Source organism: Haliotis cracherodii, unplaced genomic scaffold (genome assembly GCF_022045235.1).
Source record: "Haliotis cracherodii isolate W230 unplaced genomic scaffold, xgHalCrac1.p SCAF_9, whole genome shotgun sequence".
In the NCBI taxonomy this organism is placed as follows: Eukaryota; Metazoa; Mollusca; class Gastropoda; order Lepetellida; family Haliotidae; genus Haliotis; species Haliotis cracherodii.
The window spans coordinates 38,428,130-38,440,485 of record NW_027266343.1 but is presented as its reverse complement, the minus strand read 5'-3'; the positions used below and the strand labels follow the sequence as shown (position 1 = coordinate 38,440,485).

Below are 12,356 nucleotides of genomic sequence, written 5' to 3'. Positions count from 1 at the left end.
AAGGAAAATGCTTGAAAAATAATATTATTGTTGAGACTAAAAAATTTCTGCCACAAAAATAAATTTTTGCAACATGTTTTACAAAAATATTTTGGCTCGTAGTTTTAAATAAAATAAATATATCTGGTTTAGCAGCAGAATATCAAATGATCAGTCCCCGAGAAAGCTGGTACATGTGATCAAAAACATCAAAGCTAAATTTAGACACAACCGGTTTTCCTCACCAGCTATTCTTAGCTATACGTGGGATAATGACAAGTTGATTCAGTATCTGGATGGGGAATGTAACCGCATGACGTGAAATCAAAGTCCAGGATAAATTATTCAGTATATTTCCATGGAGAAATGAACACTTTTGTATGCAGATTTGTATAATTTTACACTCGCACACATATTGGTATTTTATACTCATAAATCTTGAATGTGTCCTATTCCCAAATGACTGAGATAGCTGATGAGATACAACAACTGAGAAACATTGCTTGGCAATTACCATAGAAACCAAAGTCTTCGTAGAACAGAAAAAGAGAGAGTTTGAAATCATCCCATCAAAGACATACGTTTATGAACTCAAAGAACAATAAATGCGGTTTGATAATCAGTTTCGGTGGAAAACGTAAAATCGACCTATTGCATTGGCACGGCGCGCATTTGTACAAATAACGATTTATTTTAACGGGAATCCCAGGAAAAAATGCAGTGAAACATTACGGCGTCACACCTTAATGACACTATAGGATGATCACGTTGAGAATAAGATTCTATAACCCATGCATGAAAATAGACATAAAATAAACTTATATTGACATGATACTTATATGGATTCCAATTTCCTTATTGGTGCTTTCCCATTTTCTAACACACTGTTTATGGTGACAATTAAATTACAGTCAGTATGTTTACAAAATATATTGACCGTGAAAATGAAATTACTACTAGCGTATTTTTTCTGCAAATGCAAATACAATGCGGATATAAAGTATACGTACCTTCCTATAACAGAGATATCCCAGGAAAGTAAAACATTGGATTTTACATCGGAAACAATAAATAGTCACTTCAACTGTTCACTTACTCAATATTGTCAAAAACCTCAAACGAGCACATGTATGCATAGTAAGCGAAGTTTCGCATCAGCGGGGACTTCCCCTTCTATTTGTAGTCCTTACCTGGTTTTTCCCATTCTATTTATAATGCTGCGATGTGCAGAGAAGTTGTGCGCAGTTGTTTCCAGTGGAGAGGTCGAGAGTCCGCGTTTATAAACTGAACTTCCCTGACGTATGTCAGTACTGTGACTCTGTTTAACCGAGGTATAACCCGCCTCTTTGGTATGGGAGATTTGCGCGATAGGGTAGAGGCTGATGGGGCACCAGTCATTCAACCTCAAGTTACCCAGACTGCTCGATATGAACCCACAATTGAACCAGCAAACGACGCGGACAAACTCCGACAAAGGCTGAACACGTACGCACGATGGACAAGCCAGAAGAGCGCATTGCAGCTGGCAACTTCAGGATTTATATACACAGGTACATCTATATGCAATTATATATACATACTACTTCCGACATAATTTCTCTTTGCTAGACTGGATTCGTAGGCGACATAAATTATCTTTGCTGGACTTAATTTATTTTTTATATTAATAGTTGCTATGCTATCAGCAGCTGATCAGTTGTGATCGCGATTTTTTTTTATGATTATTATGTATTGCACTATTTGAGGATGTGTTGAAAATTTGGAGCTATCTTGACCAGGTATCACGGACAAGGTCGAGTGTCAGTCTTGTGGTATTCGGCTGTACAACTGGCAAGATGACGAGGATCCTCTCCAAGCACACAAGAAATATGCCCCGGATTGTGAATTCATGACCAAGAATTTCCCCCAGATCAAAGCGCCCCCGAAACCAACGAAAATCCTCACAGTGAAGTACCCCCATTACTCTGATTATGAAACGCGCCTGAGGAGTTTCGACTCGTGGCCACTAAAGTGTGTCGCCCAAAAACCCGAGATGATGGCTAGGTCAGGGTTTTTCTACATAGGGTCAGCTGACAGGGCAAGGTGTTTTCACTGTGGTGTGACATTGAGAGATTGGGATACGGACGACTACCCACCATGTGCCCACAAGCAGTGGTCTGAGAACTGCCCTTATGTTCAGCAACTTGATGTGGATGGAATGAAAAAAGAAATTGAAGAGTGGGAAAGGACTGACAAATTGAGAATTCAGTTTGAAAATTCAACTTTTATCGATGTTAATTCCAGCAAACTTAACAATGTGAATGTTGGTTTCTACGGTGCTGGTGACATCACAGTTGACGGTGTTACAAGTGGTGCAGCGGCCAATCCCCAAGTCCACTCCCAAGTTTCAGATCCTTCTAATGACGATTTCGGAAATAGCCCCGCGATCCAGGCGGTCGTGGAAATGGGTTATTCTCATGACATGATCAAGCAAGCCATAGCCATTAGAAGGAAAAATGGAAATGGGGATTTTCCCGATGCGGTTACACTCTTTCAAGCAATCATGGACATTGAAGACGGAAGGTGAAATCTTCATGAAACACACACCACGGTAAGCACCAATGATAGCAAGGCTAGTTTCCACGTGACTAAATACATATCTAATTGCCTGTCACCGCTATCGACTTCAGCGTATACGATATCCGTTGTGACTCACACATTTTGAACTCATAAATGTTATACCACGGTGGTAAAGGTTAGATAATGAAATTGCTTGTGCTCTTTTAAATGTTTCACAGTCTTACGGAATATTAATGTGCTTGGTGTTTATGGAGGAAGTTAGATAGATCTATCTGTTCAACATATTAAGGTCACAAATTTTGTAATTGTTCAGACAACTTGATTTCAAGCAGATACATTCTCCTTACCTATACAGTTTGTTGTAATCTATACACTGACGAGAAGCAGGATATTGTCTTTGCTTTGGTTAATTAATATCTTTTATTTACGCCAATTAAATTATTAGTGAAGCAAATAAACATAATATTGTCTTTTCTAATGTTTCAGTTACCCATTGACCAGGACCATTCCACAAACCCACGTGGACCGTGCGAGCTGGTCCTGTCAGAGGTTGGTCCAGGTGACTGAAGACAAAGGGCCACACACACACACCGAATTTAAACTTGAACACTAATCAATAATTGAAAACTTATTGTATATAGTTCAGGTTCACATTTGGTATCGTTCTTATAGCTGTGCGTTGCACTGTTAATTATTGTAGATGGCGCTTACATTCGTCACATTTAATAGAAAAAATCTAATGGGTTATACCGGATAAACATTCAGTCATTGAATAGCTTTGTGGGAGGGAGTTAGAAAATAACTTGAGAGTTAAACAATACCAACAGTTCTATGACCAGTTTTAAATTGGTTGTTTGAGAGAAGCTATTCATATGAATTAACTGTTTGTTTAGTGACGCGGGTTTGTCATGGAGACAGTTTAACTGATCTCACAAACCGAGACCTGACTGACGACTTACCTCAATCGACAGTAAACTACGTTTATAACGAACACGCTTATAACGAACTGTTCTTTTGGTCCCATCCATTTGCTGTATATATGTTGTAAATATGCTTATAACGAACTACTGCTAAAACGAAAACTAAATTTAGCGGTCACTTTGAGTTCGTTATAACCGTAGCTTACTGTACTTGACTCCATGGACAGCTACACACATTTGTCCACAAAATGGTCATTTGGCCTCTGTATACCTTATCAGTATTGTTAACCACTGTGCTTTCACGCATAGCGCGATAAATACAACAAAGTTGCAGTCATCTGCATAACATGTACACATGCATGTCGTTAATCCGGATCGTACCGATCCCAGTAAAAACACCACGATCAAAGACTCGTAGGTGGGTTGGAGCGTCCTACTGAACTCAATATAGACGTTTCCGACAGTCATCTCACGGAATACATGGTTTCCAGATTAAAGGGTACGGACTAGCGAGGTTTTACAGTATCACAGTTCGCTTAATCTCCGTATAACTAGAGCTTAAACTAGTACACAAGAAAAAAGGTTATTATTTGTGTATATAATCTGTGTGTAATTTCATGAGGGTGGTTCGTAATTGGGGACAATTACAAGTAGATTCTGTGTAATTATACATTGAGGTCCGACGTTTGTGTTCTTTTGGGGGTTTTTGCTTACAAATTTGGGGCCCAAAATTCAGGGTGAAGTGTTTTAGTTTTTAAGATTAACTTGTCAACATGCTTATATATATAGATGTTTAATAAATTTAAAATTACTTTCCAGAGTGACTTTCATGAAATCTATGATATAATCATGGGGGAAATTGTGTATGAAAAGTTTAACAGCTTTATAGAAATACCGATGTGAAGAACGCCTTGCCATTGTTACACTTTTTTCGTAGTATGAATTAAGAATCCTAAATAATAAAGAGAAACATTTTTTTTGTGGCCGTCAATTTCTATTTTTTAGCTGTCTGAACCATAATCATTTTTTCAAGCATTTTCTTGGACAAATCAAATGGCCGGTCCTAAAATAAGTAACATTACAAACAACGGTATTCCCATCGTTGTTGAATTGCATCTATTGATGATCAAGAATAACTGGTTTCAGGGATTACTAAAGTATTACTATTTGTAAACTGGCTTCTCACCTCCGTGATGAATATCATAGATTTCACATTTCCCCGATTTGGATATTATCCTTAATAAGAAAACAAATTGGGATTAATTCAGTTTATGTATCTTGTATTTATTGTTTACATGTTGAGTATACAAATTTTCATTTGTTGTAATTTATATTGATTGACATGTACAGCTTCAAATAGATATGTACAGCTTCAAATAAAAATGTCAAGTTCTATGGTGTCATTATGTTGAGGACGGCGGTTGGGTAACTCGTCGCACGTTCGATTTAGGTGATGCTGGTGATTGTCTTCAGCTGGAATCATCTTCAGCAGTAGGGCGGTCGGGTAGCCTAGTGATTAAAGCGTTCGCTCGTCACACCGAAGACCTGGGTTCGATTCCCGACATGGGTACTATGTGTGAAGCCCATTTCTGGTGTCCCCCGCCATTATATTGCTGGAATATTGCTTAAAGCGGCGTAAAACCATACTCACTCACTCACTCACTCTTCAACATTACCGTAGGACAGGGTCACACGTTCAGTTTTGTCTCCTCAATGTCCAATGTTGACACGAAGGCAAACCTCATTTCAGAGATGACATGCATCAACCTCCTCAGCGAGCCTGACCATCCGATCCCGTTAACCGCCTCTTACGACAATCATGGGTTGCAGAAGACAAATTCTGACCCTGATTTTCACAGGTCTCCAGCAACACAGGCGACTAACGGGACCGGGTGGTCAGGCTCACTGACTTGGTTGATGCATGTCATTGTACCAAAACTGCATAGATCGATGCCGGTGATGTCATTCACTGGATTGTCTGGACCAAACTCTATCATTTACAGACCTAGCTGGAATATTGCTGAGTGTGGCGTTAAAAAATAAATAAATCATATAAGTGTTTATGCAGAGCAGTCTGATATATATTTTACAATATTAGGTGATTAGGTGCAAAGTAAACATAATGTATTTATGTTTTTGCGGAAAAAACAATGTGTTTCATTTACGACAGAATTTGAGACGTGACGTTTCCAGTAGTAACACGAGAGTTTGCTAATCGATATTTGGTTCGAAGGACATGTGGCAATAGATTCCCCGTATGATGATCTTAGCTCTAAGAGTGTCGGTACAATCTGTATTCTCACCGCCGTTTCACAAAGCAATCTAAGCGAAACGACCGTGGAAAGTCACGGTTGAAGTATCGTCTTAATGCTAATATCGTTTTGTTGAAGAATATCGTTTCTTCAAAGAAATTATTTCTTTCAGTGTTAAACCTGATTATACGTTTGACAAAAAGTCATTACTGGTTTCAACCTGTTTCTGTTTCGTTTTGGAATTACAAGTTTATTTACTGTTTTTTTCTATAAATTTATGACTCAAATTTGGCTATTATGAGTCTGCTGCAGACCTTTGTTTAGGGTAAAGGTGTATATCCCTAATGTTAATTTGTTACTGTTGCATAGTGAAGAAGATAGCTTCCCCCATCGGGGGTCTCCTCATTTTGCGACCACCTAATGTCTAGAATAAGTAAAGCAACCATGCGTATCGATTGAGAGAACATAAGCAGACAACATGGGTCGTCTCAATTATATATTAGCTTTAGACTTCCACAGAACTATTATATCATATACAGCTACCATCTTATATACTGGGAAATGCCATTAAATATAATTTAAAATATTTGTGCTCATCATATTCATATCAATTGTGTAATTTTACGATCATTGCATGGTTCGAAGAACGATTATGCGCAAGGTCGTGACTCGACATTCACAAGTGCATTTGATGCGCAAGGTCGTGACTCGACATTCACAAGTGCATTTGATGCGCAAGGTCGTGACTCAACATTCACAAGTGCATTTGATGCGCAAGGTAGTGACTCGACATTCACAAGTGCATTTGACGTTTCAGTGTTCATATACATGTCAGTATTTATATGATATCAACGATTACATGTTACGCGGCCACTGCAATTTAAAATTTCAGTGAACTAAGTCCATTCACTTCACATCTTAATTAAGCCTGGGTTGAGTTTACCACTAACTGCTGTGAGCGCTTTTGACATGACCCATGTGCTTGTATAAACACAGTAACTAGTATCCCCTTGCAGTGTGGTGGCCAAGTGAGGATAAATCTGATTGGTTACGCCCGTGCCCCGTTCTACAATTATTACGTTCCATATTATAAGTAGCACGAAGTCTTCATGAATTCAAAGCATTCCCCGTGTCCATTAAGATACCTCGGATTGGATTCTCTCGGCGTTAGCTTTCCTCTATCTTCATCACGATGGGGCGGTCGGGTAGCCTAGTGGTTAACGCGTTCGCTCGTCAGGCCGGAGACCCGAGTTCGATTCCTCACATGGGTACAATGTGTGAAGCCCATTTCTGGTGCCCCCCCGCCGTGATATTGCTGGAATATTGCTAAAAGTGGCGTAAAACTATACTCACTCATTCACTCTTTATCACGAATGGCTGTGGAAATGAAAGTGACTACAACTGTTAAATATTGTTGGGAGTTGAAATGTTTGGAATGAAGCCGGGTACAAGTTGACTCATTTCAGATGTTGGGCATTTAACTTGGACTTCTCCGGCTGTCGGGTTGATGAAGGCTCAACGTTTCATTGACTTAACTCGACTCGGTAGAATTTTGTCAAGGTGTGATGCTGCCATTGTGCCATACTTCCTGTCAACGGAGATTTTATTCCGTGGTATGGATATTCCATCTGCAGAGGACTTGCATGACCAAAGGTAATCTTGTGTCGTTCTTTATATGTATATGAGGCACGGGTGGCCCAGTCGTCTAAGGCGCTGCAATTCACTGTGCAGAGTTGCGTCCCTTGGGCACGCCAGAAACCTGTAATTGTGGGTTCGAACCTCGGTTCGTTACTATTGTTTCTAGGTTTGTCAGCACCATACCCGTGTTTGTGGATTTTCCCCAGTGGTAAATGTCTGAAACCTGCATCACTTGGGGCTTACCTCCCACATTAAGCTGATACGCCGTGATATAAATGGAATACTGTTCAAAGCGGCGTTAAACCTAACTCGCTCACATGTACATGAAAACCGTGAACCCATTCGTCTGTTCGCTGTAACTCATGAACGTGTGTGGACCCTTTTAACCTACAATGGGTTTAAGTGTACAGTAGACGTATGAGATCACATGACACTACCATTATGAAAACTGGTTTAAGGTCTCTTCAAAAGTGTGTTCGATTCCCCGATTCTACCTCATTATGATTCTAGGAAAATTGAAAACATTTTTCCTTGTGAAAGTTCACTTGAATAAGAAACGAATAATCTTATTATTCATACACCCGATCTGGTTTAGAATAGGTCTTCAGCAACCCATGCTTGCGGTATAAGGCGACTATGCTTGTCGAAAGAGACGGCTCACGGCCTCGCGTGGTCACACTCGCTGACACAATTGCGTGGATCGATGCTCATGTTGTCAGTCACTGGATTGTCTGGTCCAGACTCGATGTACAGACCGCCGTCGTATAGCTGGAATATTGCGGCGTTAAACAACAAACAAACAAAAGAAAAAAAATCATTCTAAGAACCAACTACGTCAGACTTAACCCCTAACCATTTTATATTGCTACAATGGCCCCTCACTTGATGAACTTATGTGCATGACACGGCATCTGATGTGGATCTATTTTTAGAATTCTTGGCTTTTCCAGTCTGATCACGGAAAGTTACCGGCTGTTGTAATGTCGGTCACAGTGACCTGGCTTATATTACCAGGGGCGTATTGTGACCTACTCAACCGGCTGTGCATTATATAAGAGACCTTATACCGACTTAAAACACATCTGTGCCGTCATTCCATTGTTTGAACGCTCCATTATTTTTCAGGAATGGAGAGTTGCTTGTCAACTGTACATTATCTTGAAGCAACATTTGAATTAATTTACACTTGGAACAGACGGAACTATGTTTTTACATTTATTTACAAGTGAACATTTTCATTTTTTTCCGAAAACATGTGTCGCCAGCGGGGTCCGAACACGCATCGTTAGATTTGAAAACGCGTAATTTTCAACCTCAGCTACTGCGGCACATGTAGGCATAATGTGAAATTAACTATTAAATATTTTCACAATTTTGCATCATGCTTAAAAGCTCAAAAATATATGTATATATTTTGTGTTAGAGCACGTTACCCACAACAATGTTCATATTTATAGATAGTTAGATAAACCTTTGACGAGAACAAACAATAAGGTAACATAAATATCGCTTGTTCGGGGTTCTATATTTCCAATTATACCCATCAGCATGTATTAACAATGTGCAAGCGATTGATAAATACTAGTTTAGGACCCAATACAATTATGAAGAGCCGTGTACCATGCATTGTAACTGTCAACTCGCCACGGAGCTTGGAGCACGTGCAACAGCGACAGAGGACGCATTCCTCGTGCATCACGCAAGGTCGACTCACGCAGTATAAATACGGGCAACAAAGAGTTCTGGTTTATTTTTCAAATATTTTCAACTACAGAATATTTTGTCAAAGTGTAAAAGTAGGGATGAGTTTTAAGTAGGGGAATATCCTCGTAACTCTCCATTCCTTAAAAATAATGGGCCTCGGCCCCTGCGGGGCCTCTGCTCCATTATTTTTAAGGAATGGAGAGTTACTCGGACATTCCCCTCTACATACAGTATATGTAGCGGTATATTGTCCCTGGTTATATAAAATTGACCGTAGAAGATTGTTGTGAGACTGTCACGTCATTGTGTTAAATATATATACATTGATCCTAGGTGTGGTCACGTGTTAACTCACAAAGAAGGTATTGACATTTCACCCACCCTTTATGTTTCAACTACACGTTCAGTGGCCCATCCCACATCATTAATGGGCTTGGCTCAAACTTGTTTTCGAATTACCGTCGGTATGCAAAGGTACACACATTACTAAAACTAACAAACGAACTTTTGTCCGAGAAATAAACTTTTTAAAAAATTTAAAATATGTTTCTTTAAAATAAAAACTAAAATCCAAACTGAACTCAGCCTGAACATGCTTAATTTCAGAACTGAGGCAATGTAGACTTGCCAAATCATTCTTGACTGGATTCGCTTACAAATGTATTCTCTATAGGGCCAGGGGGACATACTACAGTAAACTACGTTTATAACGAACACGCTTATAACGAACTGACCGATATAACGAACTTATTTTTTAGTCCCGACTATTTGTTGTATAAATGTTGTTTATATGCTTATTACGAACTACGGTTATTACGAACTAAAAATAGTGGTCCCTTCGAGTTCGTTACCGTATTCGCCGTAATAAGCGCCCCGCTCTGATAAGCGCCCACGGCGATATTTGCTAATATATTAGCAAGTGAAGAATCCCAATTAGCAACCCTTCCGATTGATCAATGTACACAAGACTTATTCATTCGTGTATAATACGCACTCGTGTGTTATATGCACCCTTAATTATGGGCAATTAAATTCTGGAAAAATATATCTGTCGTATATAAACAGTTCAGGCCATCAGCATAAACCACTAAATTTATCTTTTAACTCTGTTTTTTCAACCAAAATAATATTCTTATAAGGGACCCATATTTCTAATTTTGAGAGCGCCCTGGGCGCTTATTACGTCGAATACGGTATATGGTACATATAGCTTGAAGCTTAACCGATGTCATGATTTGTTGTGGATATAAGTTTTGGTCTTATATGAGCGCATTTTAAAACAAAATAAAACACCGAGGACTTATTCATAATCGTTTCTCCTCTGTTTCTCCTGAGTGAGAATCGTGTAACGCCGCTTTGAACAATATTTCAGTTATATGACGGTACATCAGATTGATGTGGGAAGAAAGTCCGAAGTGATGCAAGTCTTAGAAAAATAATCTGGGCAAACTCAGGGAACTCGAAACGCCAGCAAAGTTTCAGTATGCCTCTGAGAGACAACTCTGTACAGCGAAAAGAATCTGACGACGAGCTAACCACATTTACTGGGGATAGGGTACAAACCGGCAATATATAGGAACACGAATTTTTCAACAATCGATTAGGGGAAAACGTAAGAATATAAGATTGAACATAGCGTATCTCAACTTGTTTACCGAACTGCTGGAGGGGGATTTCTTCGCCCAGACTTGTCAACTTTGTTCCAATACAGCTGAATGCACGTACCATTGACAAAAACACAGATATATCGGCGTGAGGATGGAGCATGAGTGGAGCATATAGCACTACAAGCAACACCCACACTGGAAGTACATGTACCGGCAACCATCGTCAGGAACAACAATCAACGCCACTAGCACTAACTCCAGTCAAGCTAAGTAATTTACACCCGTATCTGCTACCATATTCCAGTGTAAATGTTTCCTGCATTAAATTTGTTTGATGGATTCCAATCTGGTTTTTGCCTCGGTTATCAGGGACTCTGCCTGTACCGATCTGCGGGTCACTTGTCGTCGGTGTGGGAACCTCAGTCACAATCCATAGCCAAGCTGGACAAAGAGACCTTGTTAGGTGGGATTGCTCGGCCCTACTACGATCCACCCTTCGAATATTTGCAAGTGTCGCCGATTGGCTTGGTCCTAAAGAAGCAAAACATCACATCCACCGATAGACCCCTTATGGATAACTGTAGGTTAATCCACCATCTGCATTACGTTTCTGTGTCTCGGGATCGATACGATAGTTATGCAGGTCCGCTTATCACAAGAAATAATCGGCGACGTTACCATGGAACTCGGGGCTTGACTGAAGCAGGTATAAATAAGAACACAAAGCACTCGCAGTTGCAGTCAACGATGGGTAAACCCAACGTTACAAGCAGCGCTATACCGATGGGTCGTGCATTCTACCGCAGACCCATTGACGAGATGTGCAAGGTAAAATCGCTGCATCATCGAATCCTACTGTGGGTACAACAGGACCTAACTATGTGGTTAACATTCCTGTCGGGTTTCAAAGGTATGTGACCGCCTCCGTGCTCTCGTGCTCGTGGTAGAGCGTCCGCCCGGAGAGCGGAAGGTCCGGGGTTCGATCCCCAGCCGCGTCATACCAAAAGACGTTAAAAGATGGTACTTGTTGTTACCCTGTCTGGCGCTCGACATTAAGGGGCTAAAACAAGGACTGGTCGCTCGGAGTCAGTATTTTGTTAGCCAAAGACTTACCCAACATTCGAATAGACAACGCAATTGGAAATAGCTCCAGTAATGTCATATCCCGGGTGGTACCGTCCTCAACCGAATGACGGGGCCACTTGCCTGAGACCCAGTGTCCTTGAACATATGCACCAAAGCCTGCACTGCAAACAGCATCCGTGTAGAGCTGCAGGATTTCATTGTCGTCCCACTGACTTTCCTGAAACACTGACATACCTTTGAAGGTGAGATGAAATGGGGTTTAACGTCGCGTCAAAGATTAATGCACTTATATAGCGACGTGCATGTGCGTGTGCGCGCGTGTGTGTGTGTGTGTGTGTCTGTGTGTGTCTGTGTGCTTGTACTAGTCCGGACTGATGCCGATTTATAGTGCTAGCTCGCTGAGATACCATGCCGCAGTTTAACATGAATACCCCACTCAGACACGGTATACTGACTCCGAGCCGACCAGTCCTTGTTTTAGCCCCTTAATGCCGAGCGCCAGACAGGGTAACAACAAGTACCATCTTTTAACGTCTTTTGGTATGACGCGGCTGGGGATTGAGCCCCGGACCTTCCGCACTCCGAGCGGACGCTCTACAATTTGACCACGG

General features: G+C 40.6%; 1 protein-coding gene across 1 annotated transcript; it reads left to right on the top strand.

The window, feature by feature from the left end:
* The first annotated feature begins 1,330 nt into the window (after positions 1-1,330).
* On the top strand, positions 1,331-2,545 carry LOC139453016 (baculoviral IAP repeat-containing protein 7-B-like). Its single transcript, XM_071234641.1, has 2 exons — positions 1,331-1,529; positions 1,758-2,545. Exons 1-2 carry the CDS (start codon positions 1,331-1,333, stop codon positions 2,543-2,545), a joined length of 987 nt encoding a protein of 328 aa, XP_071090742.1.
* Positions 2,546-12,356: the final 9,811 nt, after the last annotated feature.

Excerpts from the sequence above, each read along its gene's own strand:
- LOC139453016 (XM_071234641.1), top strand. The coding sequence starts at position 1,331 with ATGGGAGATTTGCGCGATAGGGTAGAGGCTGATGGGGCACCAGTCATT. Across the intron at positions 1,530-1,757 it reads TTCAGGATTTATATACACAG|GTATCACGGACAAGGTCGAG; the intron begins GTACATCTATAT and ends TATCTTGACCAG.